At 50.8% G+C, this 22,036-nt stretch overlaps 1 protein-coding gene across 1 annotated transcript in view; it reads left to right on the top strand.

Moving 5' to 3' along the window:
* Positions 1–22,036, top strand: part of TONSL (tonsoku like, DNA repair protein) — a 37,524-nt gene that overhangs the window by 9,082 nt on the left and 6,406 nt on the right. Inside the window, exons 5-21 of the mRNA XM_029286825.1 lie at positions 1,091–1,220; positions 3,624–3,795; positions 4,223–4,337; positions 4,427–4,575; positions 4,909–5,061; positions 7,346–7,471; positions 8,236–8,431; positions 9,505–9,566; positions 10,362–10,451; positions 11,811–11,883; positions 12,979–13,142; positions 14,780–14,903; positions 16,402–16,791; positions 17,102–17,222; positions 19,063–19,219; positions 20,434–20,512; positions 21,699–22,000. Of these exons, the coding sequence (XP_029142658.1) occupies positions 1,091–1,220; positions 3,624–3,795; positions 4,223–4,337; positions 4,427–4,575; positions 4,909–5,061; positions 7,346–7,471; positions 8,236–8,431; positions 9,505–9,566; positions 10,362–10,451; positions 11,811–11,883; positions 12,979–13,142; positions 14,780–14,903; positions 16,402–16,791; positions 17,102–17,222; positions 19,063–19,219; positions 20,434–20,512; positions 21,699–22,000 (2,603 nt within the window). The remainder of the gene's footprint in view (positions 1–1,090; positions 1,221–3,623; positions 3,796–4,222; positions 4,338–4,426; positions 4,576–4,908; positions 5,062–7,345; positions 7,472–8,235; positions 8,432–9,504; positions 9,567–10,361; positions 10,452–11,810; positions 11,884–12,978; positions 13,143–14,779; positions 14,904–16,401; positions 16,792–17,101; positions 17,223–19,062; positions 19,220–20,433; positions 20,513–21,698; positions 22,001–22,036) is intronic.

The raw sequence follows: 22,036 nt of genomic DNA, 5'->3' as shown, positions 1-22,036 counted from the left end.
TAATTGTTAATTAGGATGTTGATGGCGGGCTATTAAGTCATCAACTGTTGTTTCCTCGTGCCACTGTGCCCTGGGCTCCTAAGTACCCGATAGGCCGATGGTGAATCAGCACTAAAAGCCACACACAGCCAGGAGCCATATAAATGCAATGCGTAGAACAGCCCAGTGTACACATTCTGGAGAGAGGGAGACGAGGGAGAGGAAGAACGGCTGCGGGACTTGGGTTTGGCCACTCTAAAGAAAAGAAGAAATAGGGGGGACAGGATAGCGGTGTCCCAGTATCTGAGGGGCTACCACAAAGAAGAGGGGGCCAGGTTGTTCACCAGAGCACCAGAGGGAAGGACGAGAAACTGATCAAGGAGAGAATCAACCTGGAATTGAGGAGAAACTTTCTGACAGTGGGGACAATTAACCAGTGGAACAGCTTGCCACCAGACGTTGTGGGCGCTCCATCCCTGGAGATTTTCAAGAAGAGACTAGACAGTCACCTGTCTGAAATGGAATAGGTTCACCTGCTTGAGCGGGGGGCTGGACTAGAAGACCTCCAAGGTCCCTTCCAGCTTCTATTCTATTCTATTCTATTCTATTCTATTCTATTCTATTCTATTCTATTCTATTCTATTCTATTCTTTCTTCATTATTCTATTCTGTTCTACTCTACTCCGCTGCACTCCATTCCATATTCTATTCTATTCTATTCTATATTCTATTCTATTCTATTCTATTCTATATTCTATTCTATTCTGTATTCTATTCTATATTCTATTCTATATTCTATATTCTATTCTATTCTATATTCTATTCTATTCTATTCTATTCTATTCTATTCTATTCTATTCTATTCTATTCTTTCTTCATTATTCTATTCTGTTCTACTCTACTCCACTCCACTCCACATTCTGTTCTATTCTATTCTATTCTATTCTATTCTATTCTATTCTATTCTATTCTATTCTATTCTATATTTTATTATTCTATTCTATTCTATCCTATCCTATTCCCTGAGGATGGGCTCAAACAGGACCCCGAAAGCTTGGAAGAGCCAAACTCGAACTCAGATCAGATCCCGCAAGCTCTCTTCTCCTTGCAGGTCAGGTACCGCAGAGGGAGGTGAGCGAGATGAGGGCACGGCTCTACCTGAACCTTGGCTTGATCTATGACAGCCTGAGAAACCCCGCCCTGCGCATCTCCTACATCAAGAAGAGCATCTACATTTCTGAGTAAGAGGGCCCTGGGGGTTTCTCTTGAGGGACCACAGCACCCCTCTCTCCCCCCTGCTCCACCTGGGGCTGAATCTGCACTCTGCTGAAGGGGAGCAGGGAGCTTCGAGAAGCCCCTGTGGTTTGGGGCGGCCGGAAGGCCTCAGGGCAGCTCTCTGCTAGGGGTTGGACTACTAGAGGACCTCCAGGGTCCCTTCCAACTCTCTTACAGGTAGTCCTGGACTTAGGACCACAACTGAGCCCAAAAGTTATGCTGCTAAGCAAGACATTTGCTGAAGTGAGTCTTGCCCCCTTTGCAGCCACGGTCGTTAAGCGAATCACTGCAATTATTAAGATAGTAACACGGTTGTAAGAAGTTAGTAACACGGTTGTAAGAAGTTCGCAAAAGGGGATCGCGTGACCCCGGACATAAATATGAGTCAGTTGTCAAGCATTCTGAATGTAAATCACGTGACCATGGGGGGGGACGCCACAACGGTCGTAAGTGTGAAAAAAGGATCATAAGTCACTTTTTTCGGTGCCGTCGTAACTTGGAACGGTCACTAAACGAACTTGTAAGTCGAGAACTACCCATATTAGTGTCCGTATCTCCTAATGGCTCCTCTCCAATTCCTTAATTGGTTATTTATTTATTTTCTTTTAAGTATGTTTTATTATTGTTTTAACATAATCACCTTAATATTCGGTAGACAGTGCGTTGTCTGGGTTTACATTTAACAAACATTCCCTAACAATTAAATTCTATAATCTATAATCCACACAATAACTTTACTTGATTTCCTCTTTTCCCCATAGTCTTCTCTTTTACCAACCTTCAGTTAATACAATTCTTATTGTTTTAACAGAGGATAATTAAATATAAAAGTTTTCTAATATTTCTACAAATAATAATGGCATCAGTATAATATTCCTTTTCTATCTAATCATTCTGGTTGTCTCATCGTATATCCTGTTTACAGTTCTTATTTGCATTTGTTTTCCCCACAATGTTCTAAACATTTTTACTGGTTAAGATCTTCTCAGAATTAATTACATTTAATATATTTAAATCTGTTTTTCTCATGCAAACCAACCCAATACTTTTACCTTTCTTTTTAAAAAAAATTTTTTTTTATTGGATTTATATAAACGAGGAAAGAATAGGAACAGTATAGGTATGGGGAGGGAAGCGGATGGGAAATTTGGGATGGAAAAAGGGTAGGTACAATAATCTCATGCTTTAACAAACAAGCTACCGTCCGGATCATAATAGTGAATAAACATAATTTATATCATACTCAGCCAATTTAAAATAAGATTAACTATAACCATATTACTAATCTAATCTATATTAATTAATTAATTAATCTATATAAATAAAAATGTAAATGTTCATTTGTTCAAAATCTTAAATCTCCGAAAGTTCTCCAGCGATTGCTTTGAAATTTTGACACAACGTTGCATTCGAATATGTGTGTGTTTTTATATACCTATATTATATAGATGTCACACCTGTGACAGGTCAAAACATGCTTTTTTTGAAAAACAGCGCCATCTGTTGGACGTAAAAGCAACACACGCTACGATTTTACGATTCCATTTCAATGTTTCCGATTTACGATCCATTTACGATTTCCAAATTTCCAATTCTTTCTTTTCCATTTAACCAGACTGAGCCACAGCAACGCGTGGCCGGGTACAGCTATAAACAAATAAAATTCATCTATGCAAACAAACATAGTTAATAAAATCTCAACTAATCATAACTGTCAACATTAACGGTTGACAATCACTAAAAATAAAGATGTTATCAACCTAGTAACAAAAGAGAAAGAGGAAGGATAAGAATAAGAACAAGAATAAAATAAAAAGATAGCAGGCTACTTAAAATCCCTAACACACATTTATTTCCAAAATTTATTTATTTATTTTTCTTTCATTTATATTTCACGCAGTTCTGAACTGCCCGTCTCCCCCAGAGGGAGACTCTGAAGCACATCAAAATATAAACCAGCGTAGATCTATATATAAATAAAAATGTAAATGTTCGTTTGTTCAAAATCTTAAATCTCCGAACGTTTTTCACCGATTGCTTTGAAATTTTGACACAACGTTGCATTCGAATACGCGCGTGTTTTTATATACCTAGATTATATAGATGTCACACCTGTGACAGGTAAAAACACGCTTTTTTTGAAAAACAGCGCCATCTGTTGGACGTAAAAGCAACACACGCTAACCAGACTGAGCCACTGCAACGCGTGGCCGGGTACAGCTAGTAGATAATAAAACGTCAGGGTGGAAATTATAACTCCAGTGCTTGAACTCTGGAGCTCCTTGCGGGCAGCCGGAGAGATTCCAGGACTCCTTGACCCATCAGGCAGGGCGTTGCCAGGGTGCCCATGGTCTCTTCCCCCCTCCCAGGCAGGCTCACCTGTCGGAAGACCTCTTCCGAGCCTACTTCAACCTGGGCAACATCCACCTGCGGGAGAAGGAGCACTCAAAAGCCATGCGCTGCCTGGAGCGCGCCCGGGAATGTGCCTGCAAGATGAAGGAGAAATGCATGGAGAGCGAATGCTATGCCAGCATCGCCCAGGTGAGAGACGACACCTTGAGAGGGGGGCTCACCTGCGCCCCACGGATTCGAAGGGGCTCGGTCTGCTTGCTCTGCACAAGCGGGGCTAAACCCTAGAGCAAACTTGGTCCCTTTAAGACTTGTGGACTTCAACTCCCAGCATTCCCCAGCCAGCGCATGCTGGGAGTTGAAGTCCACAAGTCTTAAAGGGACCAAGGTTGAATACTTGGCTGGGGAATGCTGGGAGTTGAAGTCCACAAATCTTAAAGGGACCAAGGTTGAATACCTGGCTGGGGAATTCTGGGAGTTGAAGTCCACAAGTCTTAAAGTGGGCAAGGTTGAGGGGCTGGCTGAGGAATTCTGGGAGTTGAGGTCCATAAGTCTTAAAGTGGACCCCTTAAAGTGGAGGAAGGGGCATTCTCTGACCTTTGCCCTCGGTCACCCGCAGGTCCTTCTGGGCCTGGGGGATTTCGTGGCCGCCAGACGGTCCCTGAAGAAGGCCTACCGCCTGGGCTCCTGGCAGCCCCAGCAACAGGACAGCGTTGGCCGCAACCTGCGTTACGGTGAGTGCCGGTGCCCGTGGGTCTGGCCGCGGGCTCCGGGGTCAGAGTGTGCCCTGCGCCACCCTGGTGTGACTCTCCCTGTCCGGCAGCCACGAAGGTGAGTCGCTTGCAAGGAGCCCTGGAGGAGGCCGAGGCTGCGGGCGACCTGGAGGCAGCGCTGGGACTCTACGAGCAACTGGGTGACCTTTTCTGCAAGATGGGCGAGTATCGGAGGGCTGTGGAGGCCTATGAGAAGCAGGTAGGGGCCAGGGGGTTCCGGGGGCCAGGCCGTGGAGGAATTGGGGGGAGGGGGGAGGAAGAGGGTCCAGCCATCCCTGGCAAAATGGCCCCTTTAGGTCTCTCGCCTGGGCAGAGATGTGGGCGCTCCATCACTGGAGGTTTTTAAGAGGAGACTGGACATTCACCTGTCTGAGACGGTGTAGGTTCTCCTGCTTGAGTAGGGGGCTGGACTAGAAGACCTCCAAGGTCCTTTCCATCATCATCATCATTATTATCATTATTATTATCAACAACAAAACAACAATAATAATAATTTCCTGGCCCCCTAAACCGTTTGGCTGCTCTTTTTTAGCTCGGCCATGCCCAGGCCTTGGGGCGTCCGGAGCAGGAGTTGGCTGTGATTCACGTCTCTTTGGCGGCCACCTTTGGGGACCTCAAGGACCATGCCCAGGCGGTGGAGCATTACCAGGCAGAACTGGCCCTGCGGCGTGGGAACCCCATGGAGGTAACGGGGGACGAGAGGAGGAGGGCTGCAGGTGTGCGTCTGCAGGATGTGCTCCCCCCCTCAGCCAATGCCCACTGCTGAGACAATAGCATCCTGGAGGGAGATGGTGAGCTAAAACAGACCTCTCCAACCTTGGCAACTTTAAGACCTGCAGATGCTGGCTGGCTGGCTGGGGAATTCTGGGAGTTGAAGTCCACAAAAGTGGCCAAGGTTGGAGACCTCTGGAGACTGCTTAAGGTTGTGCAGTGGTGAATAGAGTAGAGTAGAAAATAGGAGATAATAAAATAGGATAGGATAGGATAGGATAGAATAGAGCAGTGTTTCTCAACCTTGACAATTTTAAGGCATGTGGACTTCAACTCCCAGAATTCCACAGCCAGCAATGCTGGCTGTGGAATTCTGGGAGTTGAAGTCCACATGCCTTAAAATTGTCAAGGTTGAGAAACACTGGAATAGAGAATAGAATAGAACAGAAACAGAATAGAATAGAATAGGAATAGAATAGAATAGAATAGAATAGAATAGAATAGAATAGAATAGAATAGAATAGAATAGAATAGAATAGAATAGAATAGAATAGAATAGAATAGAATAGAATAGAAAAAATGGAATGGAATAGAATAGAATAGAATAGAATAGAATAGAATAATAGAATAGAATAGAATAGAATAGAATAGAAAATATGGAAGAATGGAATGGAATAGAATAGAATAGAAAATATGGAATGGAATAGAATAGAAAATATGGAATAGAATAGAATAGAAATAACTTTATTGTCACTTTAAATGTACACTAATCAGCACACACTAAAATGATATTTCATTGCATACAGCTCTCAAAGGGTAACCACCTACAATATACACTGCATAAACATGACAAAAGAATAAATAAATAAAATAAATTATATACGCACACATACGTGGCCCAGAGAAGCAACATAAGTCTAGTTCAGATCTATACATATACATGAAAGAAAAACGAATCTTGCGAGTTTACCAGACGGAGGGCACAGGGAACAAAGCAGTTACAGAATTTGGTAATCCTGCTATAAATACTTCGAAACCTCCTCCCAAAGGGGAGCAACAGGAACAGACTGTGAAGTGGGTGTGTGGGGTCTCTCACAGTGCTTCGAGAACCGTATTGCAGGCTAACTGCCCACTGCAAGGAGTTTGTTCCTGACCGGCTCAAGGTCCACTCAGCCTTCCATCCTTCCAAGGTCGATAAAATGAGGACCCAGATTGTTGGGGGCAAATATGCAAGTAACGCTGACATTGTAAACCGCCCAGAGAGTGCTGTAAAACAGCAGGAAGTGGGACATAAGTCTAAGTCCCTTTTTTTAATATAAATTTTTATTGAGTTTTATAGGGTTGGGGAAGGGCTAGGACCAGGATAGGGATTAAGATTCGGGATGGGGTTAGGATCGGGATTGGAGTTAGGACGGGATTAGAAACAACATTGGGGTTACCCCCCCCCCCATAACATTTTCAAGCTTTAGCAAGCAGATTGTTGTCCAGGTGCATATGTTCAGTTAACATTGATTAATATAATGGTAAATAGCTATAGTAATTATAACAAGCGATAAACATAAACAGTATCATTTGGTCAATACATATCATTCTTCTTACTAATATATATTCAAGATAACATATCACATTCATTTCTCACTAGTTCGTTTTCCTAACCATTGGTAAAAATTATCCCACGTTCTAAAATAAACTGAATCTAATAATAATAATAATAATAAAGTTGGAAGGGACCTTGGAGGTCATCTAGTCCAACCCCCTGCTCAGGCAGGAAACCCTATACCATTTCGGACAAATGGCTGTCCAGTCTCTTCTTAAAAACTTCCAGTGTTGGCACGTTCACCGCTTCTGGAGGCAGGTTGTTCCACTGGTTAATTGTTCTAACTGTCAGGAAGTTTCTCCTTAGTTCTAGGTTGCTTCTCTCCTTGGTTAGTTTCCATCCGTTGCTTCTTGTCCTGCCTTCAGGGGCTTTGGAGAATAGCTTGACTCCTTCTTCTTAGGGGCAGCCCCTGAGATACTGGAAGGCTGCTATCATGTCACCCCTGGTCTTTCTCTTCGTTAAACTAGACATCCCCAATTCCAGCAACCAATCCTTGTATGTTTTAGCCTCCAGTCCCCTGATCTTCTTTGTTGCTCTTCTCTGTACTTCTTCTTTCTCTTTGATCTCTAAGGTTAATCTATCCATTTCTGCACATTCTAACATTTTCTTAATTAAAATAAATCTAAGTGCTTTTAAGCTCGGTCTGTTCTGTCCACGCCAGGAGGGCAAAACGTGGCTGAACATCACCCTGGCCAAGGATGAGGCTGGCGAGACCTACCAAGAATTGGAGACCTGTTTCCAAGCCGCTCTGCAATGTGCCCAAAAGGCCGGTGACCCCAAACTGGAGGTGAGCGGGGAGGGCGCTCTTGGGGGGTTCGCGAAAGGAAGGTGGTGAAAACTGGAAAGGACCATGGTTCAAAAAGTAACTGGACTTTCTTGGTTTTTTTCCTTCAAAACATTTTGCTTCTCACGCAAGAAAACGGGATTTCTCCCGATTCCTCCTATAGAAGGGAAGGGTCTCCCAACCTGGCGACTTTAAAGACTCGTGAACTTAAATTCTGGGAGTTGAGGTCCACAAGTCTTAAAAATCACCAGGTTTGAACGCTGCTCTATCATTTGTCTTTGCTTGACCAGGAGCCAGATTGACAGCTGTGCCTCAAAATAAGCTGCCAATACCCAGCTCAACGATCCCAATAAAAGTCCAAGTTCATTTCGTTTCCGAAAATCTTACTGTTTCATGAATACACGGCATGGTGATGTCGAAGCAAAACTCACTCTGAGGGCCCCAGACACCAGTTTATAGAATTAAACAATACTCTCTCCGGCCCAAACCCCATCCTCTCATGTAGTCCGTGTAAACCATTTCGCTTTGTTATGGGAACCGTCTGCCTCTTCTCCACACCTACTGACGTGTCCTTGGAAGGGTTTCAGGCTCTCACAGTCTTCAGCGGAATCGTAGGGGTTTCGTTTCTTCACCTTCACCATTTCTAAAGCAATGCCTCCCACACACCCATTTACTCTAATGGCAAGTTGAAACGAAGAGGCACGTAGCTGCCAATGTTTCATTCTTGACGTAAGCCGGATGATCACACCCCGATCGCTCTCTGTCAGCTTCAGATCCTGCAGCACCTCCAAGCTTCTCAGCAGAGATGGGGCTGCCCGCCGGCGGCCACGGCAGAGACGTCAGCCCGGCTGCAGGCCCTCCGCGCCTCCCAGGGCTGCCCCTCAGACGGGGAGAGCAGCGAGGAAGAGGAGATGCAGAACAGCCAGGCCTTGGAGGCCAGCGACGTGGAGCTCTCCGACAGCGGTGAGCATTGTGGGTGGCGTGGGAGAAGAGGGCAAGTGGGTTCTTCTGGCTCTGAACAAGCAGGTAGTCCTCAGCTTAACGACCACAACGGAGCCCAAAATTTCCGTTGCTAAGCGAGACAGTTACTAAGTGAGTTTTGCCTTGTATTACAACCTTCCTTGCCGCAGTTCTTAACTGAATCACTGCAGTTGTTAAGTTAGTAACACGGTTGTTAAGTGAATCTGGCTTCTCCCGTTGACTTTGCTGGCCAAACAGTCGCAAAAGGGGATCACTGTGACCGTCCTAAATGTGAGCCCATGCCTCTGAATTTTGATCACGTGACCCTGGGGATGCAGCAACGGTCGTAAGTGTGAAAAACAAGTCATTTTTTTTTCAGTGCCGTGGTAGCTTTGAACGGTCACTAAATGACCTGTCGAGGGCCACCTGTACGGAGTCCAGTTTTTAGGTCTCGCCCCTTCCTGGTGGAGGAGAGGGGGTGGGAGCTGGTCGAAGGGCGGGCTGCAATTTTCCTGACTTGTCAAACTGTCACTTAACCGTTGTGAGTTCCTGCTGAAGAAGGAAGGCAGGGATGAGGATGCCACCTGAATCCAGGTGAGGCCCCGGCTCTTCCCGTTTGGTCCAAAGGCAGTCAGGACCAGCCTGTGTCAGAAAAGAGCTTCTCCCTCTGAAATGGCAGTTTTCTAGTCTTGGGGGTGTTCCTGGAGTCGGTCCCTGACTGAGGAAGCCAGGAAGACGCTTTCGCACAACAGCGCTGGGCCAACTGCCCCTGGAAATGCCAAGATGGGGGGAGGGCAGCAAGCAAGCCTTGTTTTCCTCCCCGTGGCATCGACCGCTTCAACCCTCTCCTGGGTTTGCCTGGAAGGCAGCCCCAGAGCGCAGCTACTAACGGGGAACAGGACGGCGTTAGAAGGGAGACGTCGTACAAAAGGGAGACACGGACATTGTGTGGAGTGGAATTAGCACGGGGGTCTCTGCCTTAGAGCCCTCTGGGGGACCCACCCAACGGGTCCAGGAGGACTTTGGAGCCCCTGATGCTTCCTCTGACACACACACACACCCCGCTTCTCTTCCAGATGAAGAAGAGGACATGGAAGGCTACAGCAAAACAGTCCCTGGACGGCGGAGGGTCAGCAAGGTGAGCCCAGAAGCTTTGACTAGGCGTAGGGGTGGGTGTCAGGCACGAAAGACCCCCATGTGAAGGCTCAATTAAACCGATTTATCACTCAACGGCCTATGCCAGTGGTGGCGAACCTATGGCACGCGTGCCAGAGGTGGCACTCGGAGCCCTCTCTGTGGGCACACGCGCCGTTGCCCCGCCTCGCCTCCCCCCCACACCCCCCCCTCACCAGCAGCCCCCCTGGAGGAGAGTCGCCCTCGAGCATGGCCCACACAGAGCAGCGCAGCCAAGGACATGGCAGCCAGGCAGTGTAGCCAAGACTCTGCCCTCATGCCCCATCCCGCACAGTTGGTGCTGCGGGGCGCGGGCAGAGGGTGTGGCTGCCATGGCACTGCTGGGCTGCCTGGGCGATCTGCAGTGGACCCTGGAGGCGGTGAGTGGCCCTGCGGGCAGGTGGGGTGGGGGACGGGTAGGGGTGGAGCAGAGGCGGGGCAGGGGGTGGAGCGGGGGTAGGGCCAGTTTTTGGGCACTCGGTCTTTAAAAGGTTCGCCATCACTGGCCTATGCGCAGGAATTTTTAGCAGGGTCTGCTCAGAGATAGGTCAGAGCCAAAGAAATCCGAGGGAGGTTGGCGTGGTTTCGCTTGCGGCTACGTAGGGATTCTTGGCTGGTGCCTCGTTTGACTCCGCCTTGAGTTCTGCCATTCTTTTGCCTACGTTGAGGCGCTCCTTTGACCCCTTGGTTTTGGGCTGGTATGGCGGGTGGCTACTGATCTTCCCACGGAAGGGATCCACGTTGGTGCTCTTTTCCTCAGTGGAACCAGCGGAACGACAAGGGCGAGACTCTTTTGCACCGCGCCTGCATCGAAGGGAATCTGCGCCAAGTCCAGTTTTTTCTGGAGAAGGTCAGTCTTGGAGCAGGGAATTTTCGCGAGTGGCTGTCATGGAAGGCCAAACCAAGAGACTGAACGTAACTCTGCCGCCAGCACCCAGCTTATTTAGATTTTATATACTAATTTCCAGGTGACCTCACGCAGGCCGGACGGGGACAGCCAAAGAGCTGGAGGTGACCCCGGGGCTATAAAATGCCCAGGTCCAGTCTTGGGCTTGCAGGGAAGAAAATGGCCGAGGGATGGGAGGGGAACCTTGTGCTTGAAGCAAGTGAGAGGGGGCTGTTTCCCTTCTGATGCACCCTATTCTCGGGTCCAGTTCAAGCCCACATCTTTTGTCTTAACTAGAGAATTGTGGGGGGGGGGGGGGACACGTGCCAGCCTGAAGGAACACCCTGTCTTTCCCCTAAGCCAGGGATAGACAACCTTGGCTCTTTTACGACTCGTGGACTTCAACTCCCAGAATTCCTGAGTCAGCCATGCTGAAGGGAAAGGGAGAATTTCCAAGCTGAGTCATGCTGGCTCAGGAATTCTGGGAGTTGAAGTCCACCAGTCATAAAAGAACCAAGGTGGCCTACCCCTGGGCTAGAGGGTGGGGAACCTTGGCTCTTTTATGACTGGTGGACTTCAACTCCCAGAATTCCTCAGCCAGCCTCCTTTTTGTTTGTTAGATTTAAGACAGGAGTCTTCAAACTTGGCCCTTTGATGACTGGTGGACTTCAACTCCCAGAATTCCTGAGCCAACATGGCTCAGCTTGGAAACCTCTCCCTTTCCCCTCAGCATGGGTGGCTCAGGAATTCTGGGAATTGAAGTCCACGAGTCATAAAAGAGCCAAGGTTGCTTGCCCTAGACCAGGGGTGAGGAACCTTGGATCTTTTATGACTGGTGGATTTCAACTCCCAGAATTCCTCAGTCAGTCTCCATTTTGTTTGTTAGATTTAAGACAGGAGTCTTCAAACTTGGCCCTTTTATGACTGGTGGACTTCAACTCCCAGAATTCCTGAGCCAGCCTGGCTCAGCTTGGAAACTTCCCTTTCCCCTCAGCGTGGCTGGCTCAGGGATTCTGGGAGTTGAAGTCCACTGGTCCTAATGTGCCCAAGGTTGGATACCCTGATTTACAATTAGTATTCAGAAGGGAAGCTGTGAAATTCCTGCAGATGTTATTTTTTTCGCCCTTCCTGCTTACAAGTTAGTTAGAACTGTGGCTCCCCCCCGAAAGGAGAAATTAAAATTAAAACCTACAAGATACTTTCCAACAGAGGGGAATAATAGGGCAAAGTTCGATTGAATTAATAAAAAAAAAAAAAAGTTCCTTTTACAGCCCCAAACCCTCAGCCTCTTCCTCCAGCTTTACTATCCTCTTTCTGTGTCAGGAGCACCCTGTAAACCCCCGGGACTATTGCGGATGGACCCCCCTTCACGAGGCCTGCAATCACGGGCATCTGGGTAAGCGGGGACTGAACGATGGATGGGGTGCGGATTCTGCTCATAAGCAGAGATGAGGGGTTCAGTCTATTCTCCAAAGCCCCTGAAGGCAGGACCAGAAGCAACAGTTGGAAACGGATCAAGGAGAGAAGCAACCTGGAACTGAGGAGAAACTTCCTAAGAGTGAGGACAATTAACCAGTGGAACTGCTTGCCACCAGAAGCTGTGGGTGCTTCGTGACTGGAGGGTTTTGAGAAGAGACTGGACAGTCACTTGTCTGAACTGGTATATAGGGTCTCCTGCTTGAGTAGGGGGCTGGACTAGATGACCTCCACGGTCCCTTCCAACTCTTGTTATTCTGCAAGGGTCTCCTGCTTGAGTAGGGGGCTGGACTAGAAGACCTCCAAGGTCCCTTCCAACTCTGTTATTCTCTAAGGGTCTCCTGCTTGAGTAGGAGGCTGGACTAGAAGACCTCCAAGGTCCCTTCCAACTCTGTTATTCTCTAAGGGTCTCCTGCTTGAGTAGGGGGCTGGACTAGATGACCTCCACGGTCTCTTCCAACTCTATTATTCTGCAAGGGTCTCTCCTGGTTGAGCAGGGGGCTGGACTAGATGACCTCCAAAGTCCCTTCAAACTCTTACTCTGTAAGGGTCTCCTGCTTGAGTAGGGGGCTGGACTAGAAGACCTCCACGGTCCCTTAACTCTTGTTATTCTGCAAGGGTCTCCTGCTTGAGTAGGGGGCTGGACTAGAAGACCTCCACGGTCCCTTCCAACTCTTATTTTGCAAGGGTCTCCTGCTTGAGCAGGGGGTTGTACTAGAAGACCTCCACAGTCCCTTCCAACTCTGTTATTCTGCAAGGGTCTCTCCTGGTTGAGTAGGGGGCTGGACTAGATGGCCTCCAAAGTCCCTTCAAACTCTTACTCTGTAAGGGTCTCCTGCTTGAGTAGGGGGCTGGACTAGAAGACCTCCACGGTCCCTTCCAACTCTGTTATTCTATAAGGGTCTCCTGCTTGAGCAGGGGGTTGGACTAGAAGACCTCCAAGGCCCCTTCAACAGTGTTATTCTGTATCGCTTGCAGAACAATGTTGGACGTGACTTCCTTGTATCTTTCTCAGAGATCGTCCGCTTGCTCTTGGACCACGGCGCCACCACTGATGACCCAGGGGGGCCGGGCTGTGACGGCATCACCCCGCTGCACGATGCCCTCAATTGCGGCCACTTCGATGTGGCCGAGCTCCTCATCCGTAGAGGCGCGTCAGTGTTGCTGCGCAACGCCACGGTAAGGAGACCCTGGGGGTTTCTCAGGTGGTGGACGTGGGTGGGCAAGCGTGAGTGTGTCAGGACTGGTGTGACTTTATTTGAGAAGCTGGCCAGCCTGGGATCTAGTGAGGACAATTAACCAATGGAACAGCTTGCCACCAGAAATCGTGGGCGCTCCATCACTGGAGGTTTTTAACAGTCACCTGTCTGAGACGGTATAGGTTCTCCTGCTTGAGCAGGGGGCTGGACTAGAAGACCTCCAAGGTCCCTTCTAGTTCTATTCTAACATTCTAATCTCTCGCTGTCCCTTGGCTGTCTTATCTACTGACTTACTCATTTTTAACCTGCCTTGGTTATTTTTATAAATTCCTCAAGGAGGCAAACATATCCCCACAACACCAAACGGGGGGCTAAAGTCATCCAAACGGCTTTTGTGCTTAAGGTGGAACTAGAACTCAGTCACCTGGTGACTGGCCTAAACTCACCCACCCGGCTTTCATGGCTTAGACGGGACTAGAACTCACAGTCACCTGGTGATTGGCCTAAACTCACCCAGCCGGCTTTCATGGCTTAGGCGGGACTAGAATTCACAGTCACCTGGTGACTGGCCTAAACTCACCCAACCGGCTTTCATGGCTTAGGCGGGACTAGAACTCACAGTCACCTGGTGACTGGCCTAAACTCACCCAGCCGGCTTTCATGGCTTAGGCGGGACTAGAACTCACAGTCACCTGGTGACTGGCCTAAACTCACCTAGCTGGCTTTCATGGCTTAGGCGGGACTAGAACTCACAGTCACCTGGTGACTGGCCTAAACTCACCCAACCGGCTTTCATGGCTTAGGCGAGACTAGAACTCACAGTCACCTGGTGACTGGCCTAAACTCACCCAGCTGGCTTTCATGGCTTAGGCGGGACTAGAACTCACAGTCACCTGGTGACTGGCCTAAACTCACCCAACCGGCTTTCATGGCTTAGGCGAGACTAGAACTCACAGTCACCTGGTGACTGGGCTAAACTCACCCAATCGGCTTTCATGGCTTAGGCGGAACTACAACTCACAGTCACCTGGTGACTGGCCTAAACTCACCAACTGGCTTTCATGGCTAGGGCGAGACTAGAACTCACAGTCACCTGGTGTCTGGCCTAAACTCACCCAACCGGCTTTCGTGGCTTAGGCGGAACTAGAACTCACAGTCACCTGGTGACTGGCCTAAACTCACCCAGCTGGCTTTCAGGGCTTAGGCAGGACTAGAACTCACAGTCACCTGGTGACTGGCCTAAACTCACCTAACCGGCTTTCATGGTTTAGGCAGGACTAGAACTCACAGTCACCTGGTGACTGGCCTAAACTCACCCAACCGGCTTTCAGGGCTTAGGCGGGACTAGAACTCACAGTCACCTGGTGAGTGGCCTAAACTCACCCAACCGGCTTTCAGGGCTTAGGCGGGACTAGAACTCACAGTCACCTGGTGAGTGGCCTAAACTCATCCAACTGGCTTTCATGGCTAGGGCGAGACTAGAACTCACAGTCACCTGCCGATCGGCCCAAAATCACCCAGCCGGCTTTCAGCGCTAAAGGCAGGACTAGAACTCACCATCTCCTGATTTCCCGAGAGACTTTAGGCTGAGGCGCTGTATGTCTCCTGCTGCTTCAGGGTCTGACCCCTTTGGGCACCCTCCAAGCTTGGGGGCAACTCTACGGGAAGGATCTGGACCAGGAAACCCGCAACCGCTGCAAAGACATGGAGAGCTTGCTTCGGAAAACCATGGCAGGGCAAGGTGAGACTGCGCCCAGGACGAGGGTGGGAGGGGTGTGTGGGGGGGTTGCTTCAGGCCAGGAGCCAGCCAGACTCGGGGGTGGGACATGATCCGAGGAGACCCCCTTGGTGTGAGAGCTTGTATCTCAATCTGTTTGCCTGCTTCCTTTTACAACAGGGCTCTCCAACTTGAAGACTCGTGGACTTCAACTCCCAGAATTCCCCAGCCAGCACGTGCTGGCTGGGGAATTCTGGGAGTTGAAATCCACAGGTCTTCCAGTTGCCAAGTTTGGAGACCCCTGACGGGCCTTGTTAAATAGTACAAGCCTCAAACTGGAGTAGCTTGTGAGCAGGCTGCTCTGTGCCCGTTCTGGATGCAAGTCAGGTGCTTCACCTGCCCAGGTACACAAGTGCAGAGTGACCTGGGTTCCTGGTTCTCTTGGAACCCCCTTATCTGTGGAATGGGGCTAATAGCCTGGGGGGAGGCGTGGAAGCCACGTTCAGCCGCAAATCCCAAACTGGGGTTGGCCAAACTTCTGGCTCACATTCCTTTTAGCACTAGGAGGGGGTGGGGGGTCTCTAAACTTTGGCAACCTTAAGACGTGGGCACCAACTCCCAGAATTCCTCATGCTGGCTGACTGGCTGGGGAATCCTGGGAGTTGAAGTCCCACGTCTTAAAGTTGCTGAGTTTGAAGACCCCCATTTTAGCAACTCAGAGGAGAATGGCAGGATCAGGAAGAGAGAGTGTTCAGGATCTGGCTGTCCCCCTAAATCGGATCTTCAAACTTGGCCCCTTTATGATTTGTGGACTTCAACTCCCAGAATTCCTCAGCCGGCCTCCATTTTGTTTGTTAGATTTAAGACAGGGGTCTTCAAACCTGGCCCTTTTATGACTGGTGGACTTCAATTCCCAGAATTCCTCAGCCGGACTCCATTTTGTTTGTTAGATTTAAGACAGGGGTCTTCAAACCTGGCCCTTTTATGACTTGTGGACTTCAACTCCCAGAATTCCTCAGCCGGACTCCATTTTGTTTGTTAGATTTAAGACACGGGTCTTCAAACCTGGCCCTTTTTATGACTGGTGGACTTCAACTCCCAGAATTCCTCAGCCGGCCTCCATTTTGTTTGTTAGATTTAAGACAGGGGTCTTCAAACTTGGCCCTTTTATGATTGGTGGACTTCAACTCCCAGAAGTCTTCAGTCGGCCATTTTGATGAAACTGGGGGCTTGGATCCAGACCAGGGGTCTTCAAACTTGGCCCTTTGATGACTGGTGGACTTCAATGCCCAGAATTCCTCAGCCAGCATGTCTGGCTGAGGAATTCTGGGAGTTGAAGTCCCCAAGTCATCAAAGGGCCAGGTTTGAAGACCCCTGCCCTAAATGATTGGGAGCCCCCCACCCAAAGAACAGCAGCAGTGGAAAGGGGGAGTTGACAGCCATTCCTGTCCTGGAGTTTCCCAGGACGCTCCGACTGGGGGAGAAAGGGGGGGGGCTTTGGCCTAATCCAACTCCCTTGCAGGTTCCCGGCCCCCACCTCCCCGCGGAGACCCTGCCAGCCAGCTCTTTGATGCAGAGCTCTCCGAGTGCCAAGGCCCCCCTACGAAGCCCCCCGGTGCCCGGCAGCGCCATCAAGAGCCGGAAGAGGAGGACTGCATGGGCCCCTTGCGGCCGGTCAAGAAGAGGCAGCGTCTGCTTGACCCGGCCCTGGCGGGGGAGGCCGGGAGGGCGCCCCCTGCAGACTATCAAGCCGCCATGCTTGGGCTGGGCAGCGCCCCCCTCCGCCCCCCTCCGAGCCCGGAGCGCCACAAGGGACCCCCCCGGGCAGCCCTGATCCCAGCCGACGAGTACGTGGGGGACGACTGGCTGGAGGACGACCTGGGGGCCAGCGGGGGCTCTCGGAAAAGGAGCCGCCGGAGCCCAGCCCAAACTTGGGGGTCCGACTCGGAGGACAGCGAAGGGGGAGCGCCCTGCCAGCCCCCTGAGACCACCACTCCCAGGAGGAGGAGGAGGAGACCTGCCCGCCAGAGTCGCCTGACCCTAGACCGGGTCCTGCTGGGGAGGAGCCGAGGGGCCGGACCCCCACCACGACCGGACTCTCCCGCTGAGCCCAGCGGCCTTCTGCAAGGAACTGACGACAGTCCCCCTCGGGGGGGAGACAGCCCACCCTCAGGTGCCATACAGGTGAGTTTTGGGGCTGAGCCCCACCCATCCTGAGCCAGGTGGGACCCCGAGCGGCTTCCTTAGCCTCTGCTCTCCTCTCCTTCTGCAGCTGCCGTCGCCTCCTGTCCGGGTGCGAGTTCAGGTCCAGGACAGCGTCTTCCTGATTCCGGTGCCACAAAGGTAGGGTGGAGGGTCCGGCCTGCCCCTTGGCACGTGGCTATCTCCAGGCTGGGTCGGTCAGCAGTCCAGCCAGTGCTGGCCCATCTCTCCCCTGGCTTCCCGCCAGCCGGAATAAGACAAATTGCTGCGGGACAATTCAACTTAATTATCTAAAATAATTTAAAAGATTATTTTCGTTTTCATCATTTGCAATTCATTTCGTCCTTTCTTTACTGATTTTATTCAATTTTTATACTGCTGTGGGGGGTTCCCAAGAGTCCGACACCTATAAAAAGCAGGCGAAGCTTCAGACCTGCCGACCGCCGCCTTTAATTTTGGGACCATCCCTTGTAGACCCTCCTGTGCCATCTCTAGGCCAAAAGGGGATGCTGCTTGAGGGGTGGGGTGGGGGCGCGGACTTGCTGTGCTGGCCGTAGCAAGGCAGCCCAGTTGGATTTTTTATGGCTAGTCCTCATGGAGCAACTGCCTCACTTAACAACCCCTTTGCGCTTATGACGGGTGAAAAAAATAGCCGCACGGCCAGTCTTCTCATTTATGACTTTCGCAGCCATAAATGGGAAGGAAAATGAATAAAGTGAAGGAAAGCAACGTCTTAAACCCCCTGGCAGTTTTTGCTTAGCGACACTTTGCTTAACAACCAAGTTGCTGGTTTCCATTGTGGTCACTAAACAAGGACTTGCATTTGTTTTGAGTGAGGGGTGCTATCTCAGATTCCCCAGGGAGGGAGGGTCACAGGACTCCCCCCCCCCCAATGCACTTTCTCTTTGCATAGGTCAGGGATAGGCAACCTTGACTCTTTTATGACTGGTGGACTTCAACTCCCAGAATTCCTGAGCCAGCCATGCTGAGGGGAAAGGGAGAGGTTTCCAAGCTGAGCCAGGCTGGCTCAGGAATTCTGGGAGTTGAAGTCCACGAGTCATGAGGGGCCCATAGTTCCCCCATGGTGGCTCAGGAATTCTGGGAGTTGAAGTCCAGGAGTCATAAAAGAGCCCAGGTTGCCTACCCCTGGTCTAGGACTACCTGTATAGGCCAGGAAATAGCAGTATAATTCCCTCAGATCGACATCACTCCCATTGCAGTGGTGGACGCCAAAATTAATTCCTAAAAACATTAAAAGTTACTCGTGTTATTTTAGTCTTCTCACTTGAAATCAAGTCAGATCTTAGATTTGAAAACAAATTTTAAAAACAAATCTCAGGATTTAAAAAACAAATCTCAGAATAGGTTTCTGTATAGGTATAGTATAGGGCAGGGGTAGGCAACTGTGGCTCTTTTATGACTGGTGGACTTCAACTCCCAGAATTCCTGAGCCAGCATGGGGGAACTATGGCCCCTTCATGACTGGTGGACTTCAACTCCCAGAATTCCTGAGCCAGCATGGGAGAAACTTTGGTCCCTTCATGACTGGTGGACTTCAACTCCCAGAATTCCTGAGCCAGCATGGGAGAAACTTTGGTCCCTTCATGACTGGTGGACTTCAACTCCCAGAATTCCTGAGCCAGCATGGGAGAAACTTTGGTCCCTTCATGACTCGTGGACTTCAAGTCCCAGAATTCCTCAGCCAGCATGGGGGAAACTACGGCCCCTTCATGACTGGTGGACTTCAACTCCCAGAATTCCTGAGCCAGCATGGCTCAGTTTGGAAACCTCTCTCTTTCCCCTCAGCAGGGCTGGCTCAGGGATTCTGGGAGTTGAAGTCCACCCCTGGCATAGGTGGATATTATATGGGGTGGGGGCTGGGAAGCCATTAGGCTGACCCCAGGGGAGAAGCCCCTGTGTGTCTTTCTCCGAGAGCCTCTGCTCACCGGCTTCCTCCTCCTCCTCCTCCTCCTCCTCGCAGTGAGGGCGAGAGCCGGCCAGTCTCGTGGCTGGCCGAGCAGGCCTCCCAGCGCTACTACCAGACCTGCGGCCTCTTGCCCCGGCTGACCCTCAAGAAGGAGGGGGCTCTGCTGGCCCCTCAGGACAACATCCTGGACGTCCTGCAAAGCAACGAGGAGGTGAGCGGCCGCCGGGGGGGGTGAGGCGAGGAAGGCTGTGGGGCCCTGGAAATGGGGCCAAGCTCTGAGTGGGTTGTTCATTGCTGTGCTCCTATTTGCAAGAATCTCACCAGAGTGCAGAAGGAAGGGAGGGAGGGAGGGAGAGGGAGAGAGAGAGAAGGAAAGAAAGGAAAAGAAATAGGGAGGGAAAGGAAGGAAGGGAATGGGAAGAAGGAAGAAAGAAAGATAAGAAAGAGGAAAGAGGCAGAGAAAAGCTTCAGGGGTCTGATCTCCTTTGCTTCCTCCCATTGAGAGACTTTTTATTCCCCCTCTGCTCTGGCTGCAGATTCCACCACAGCTCCCTCCCTTCCTTCCTCCTCCTGTCCCTTCCATCTCCCTTCCTTCCTTCCTTCCTTCCTTCCTTCCTTCCTTCCTTCCTTTTCCTCCCTCCCTCCCTTCCTTCCTTTCTCTCCTCCCTTCTTTCTTTCTTTTCCTCCCTTCCTTCCTTCCTCTCCTCCTTTCTTTCTTTCTTTCTTTCTTTCTTTTCCTTCCTCCCTCTCCCTCCCTCCCTCCCTCCCTTCCTTCTTTCCTTTCCTTCCTTCCTCTCTCCTCCTTTCTTTCTTTCTTTCTTTCTTTCTTTCTTTCTTTCTTTCTTTCTTTCTTTCTTTCTTTCTTTTCCTCCCTCCCTCCCTCCCTCCCTTCCAAATTTATAGGCTGCCTATCCCACTGCCTAGTGTCTCTGGGTGGTTTAAAACAGCAATAGAAGGGCCATTAGAACATTTTAAATGAACATTAAAAGTCAACCCCCCCCCCCNAGTGGAGGTGGGACCTTCTTAATCTATTAACCGCGTCCGGAGTGGGATGCCCCATCGGGCCCCAACACCCTTTCCCCCCTCCCCACCTTCCCTTGCCGACCAGAATTCTTCCGGCATCCCGCAGAGCTTCCCAGAGTTCGGCCAGAGCAGGCGGGGAGCTGGGAGGGAAGCCCTGGGATCTGGGGAAGGGAGGGAAACCAGAAGGGTGTTTTGGGTGCTCCCAACAGAAGCCACTGGTCGAAGGAGGGGGAGAGGGGTGGGTGGGCTGGGGACGAGCCCTGCCATGTGACCACGGAGGTTCTGCCCCTCTGAACGGGGGACCCCCTGTGGAAGGGGGTCCCAGGGGAACCCAGCCCTTTGGGGGGGGCTGTGCCTTCCCCTCCCAGGCCAGCTGACCCGCTCTCGCTCTCCTTCTCTCAGGTCTTGGCGGAAGTGCAGTCCTGGGACCTGCCCCCCCTGGTGGAGAGATACCGCAAGGCCTGCCAGACCCTGGCGGTGGGTAAGCATCCAGGCTGCCTCTGGAGGGCGCTGTTCTCTCTTGGTTTATTCAGGCCTCTCGGGCGCAGCCCTACTCAAATTTTAGGCGCAATTGTAAGTACAAACGGGGACCTAGAATTTTTTAAAAGCCTACTTTAGGCCAGGGCTTTTCAAGCAGTGGTACGGGTACCACCTGTGATACATGGGCACCTGGCAGGTGGTACGCGACCATCCCAGAAAAGTGGTAGCGGGGGAGGGGAATGAGCTGAGCCGGTGGCAGCACCACACAAGCCTGAGCGAGAGACGGCTGGAGCTGCAGGGCTGTCTGGGCTCAGCGGGAGCGCCAGGATCAGTGCCGCTTTCCAGCTGATCGGCGCTTCTTTGGGGCTGTCAGGGCTCAGCGGAAGCGCCAGGATCCAGCTGGAGCTCGGCGCTGATCCTGGCGCTTCCGCTGAGCCCAGAAGAAGCACCGATCAGCTGGAATGTTGCAGCATCTCCAGGGTCTTGTGATTTACATTCGGATGCTTGGCAACTGATTCATATTTATGACGGTCACAGTGTCCCAGGGTCATGTGAAGGGACCAAAACCTGCTGCAATCACCCAGCAGACGGAGGGAATAAAAACCAAACACCCCCCACCCCACCCCCGCTGCCAATCCCCAACAGAAATTCTCACAACAATGAAAACCTCGGACAGGAGGAAGAGCGCGGCTGGATGGGCAGGCAGGGGTCTTGCTCGGCTGTGGCTTGGGGGGCACTTTTTTCAGTGCCATTGTAACTTCGAACAGTCACTAAGCGAACTGTTGTAAGTCGAGGACTACCTGTACTTTATCACTTTTTTCCCTTTTTTTTTTTGGTCATCAAGTTTTTGACCCCTTGCTAGGCGACTGATGGTACTCGGATGTTGCCATATCCTAAAAGTGGTACAATGGGTGAAAAGGTTGAAAAGCCCTGTGCAGAAGGTGGCCTCAATGACTCTCTAAAAGGATGCAAATGACCAGCTGTCTGCAAGGAGTATAAATCCTTCCCTTCCCCACCACCCAGATGAAGCTTCTGGGATGAGAAGCGAAACGCCTTCAAAGAAAAAAACAAGACAGTCCAGTTGCCTCCTGGAAAAAAACATCTTTGGGATGTCTGCTTTTCCTCCCTGCAAGCAGCTTGTCTAACCTGGGTCTTTTTCTCCCCCCTCGCCCCCCCCCGACCTGCAGGAGAACAGCCGCTGCTGGTGAAGCTGCTGGAGCGCCAGGAGTCGGGTTCGTCCTTCAGCGTCTCCGGCACGGCCCTGCGCCAGCGGCATCTGCGCCCTCTCCTGCGGGCGCTCAAGCTGCAGGCTTCCATCCGCCAGCTGTGCCTCTCTGGGACCGGCCTGGGGGACGATTCGGCTGAGGAGCTCCAGGCCACCCTGAGGACCATCCCCGGGCTGAAGCGACTGGATCTCTCGGCCAACCGGCTGGGCCCCGACGGGCTGCACAAGTTGGCTGCAGGCCTTCCTGGGTCATTGACCTTCCAGGTAGGAGGGTTGTGCAAGAAGAAAGGCAGAGCATCC

This window comes from Protobothrops mucrosquamatus, unplaced genomic scaffold (assembly GCF_001527695.2).
Source record: "Protobothrops mucrosquamatus isolate PMUCROS unplaced genomic scaffold, P.Mucros_1.0 scaffold_227, whole genome shotgun sequence".
Taxonomy (NCBI): Eukaryota; Metazoa; Chordata; class Lepidosauria; order Squamata; family Viperidae; genus Protobothrops; species Protobothrops mucrosquamatus.
The sequence above is the reverse complement of the archived record's forward strand: the minus strand, read 5'-3'. Positions and strand labels throughout refer to the sequence as shown.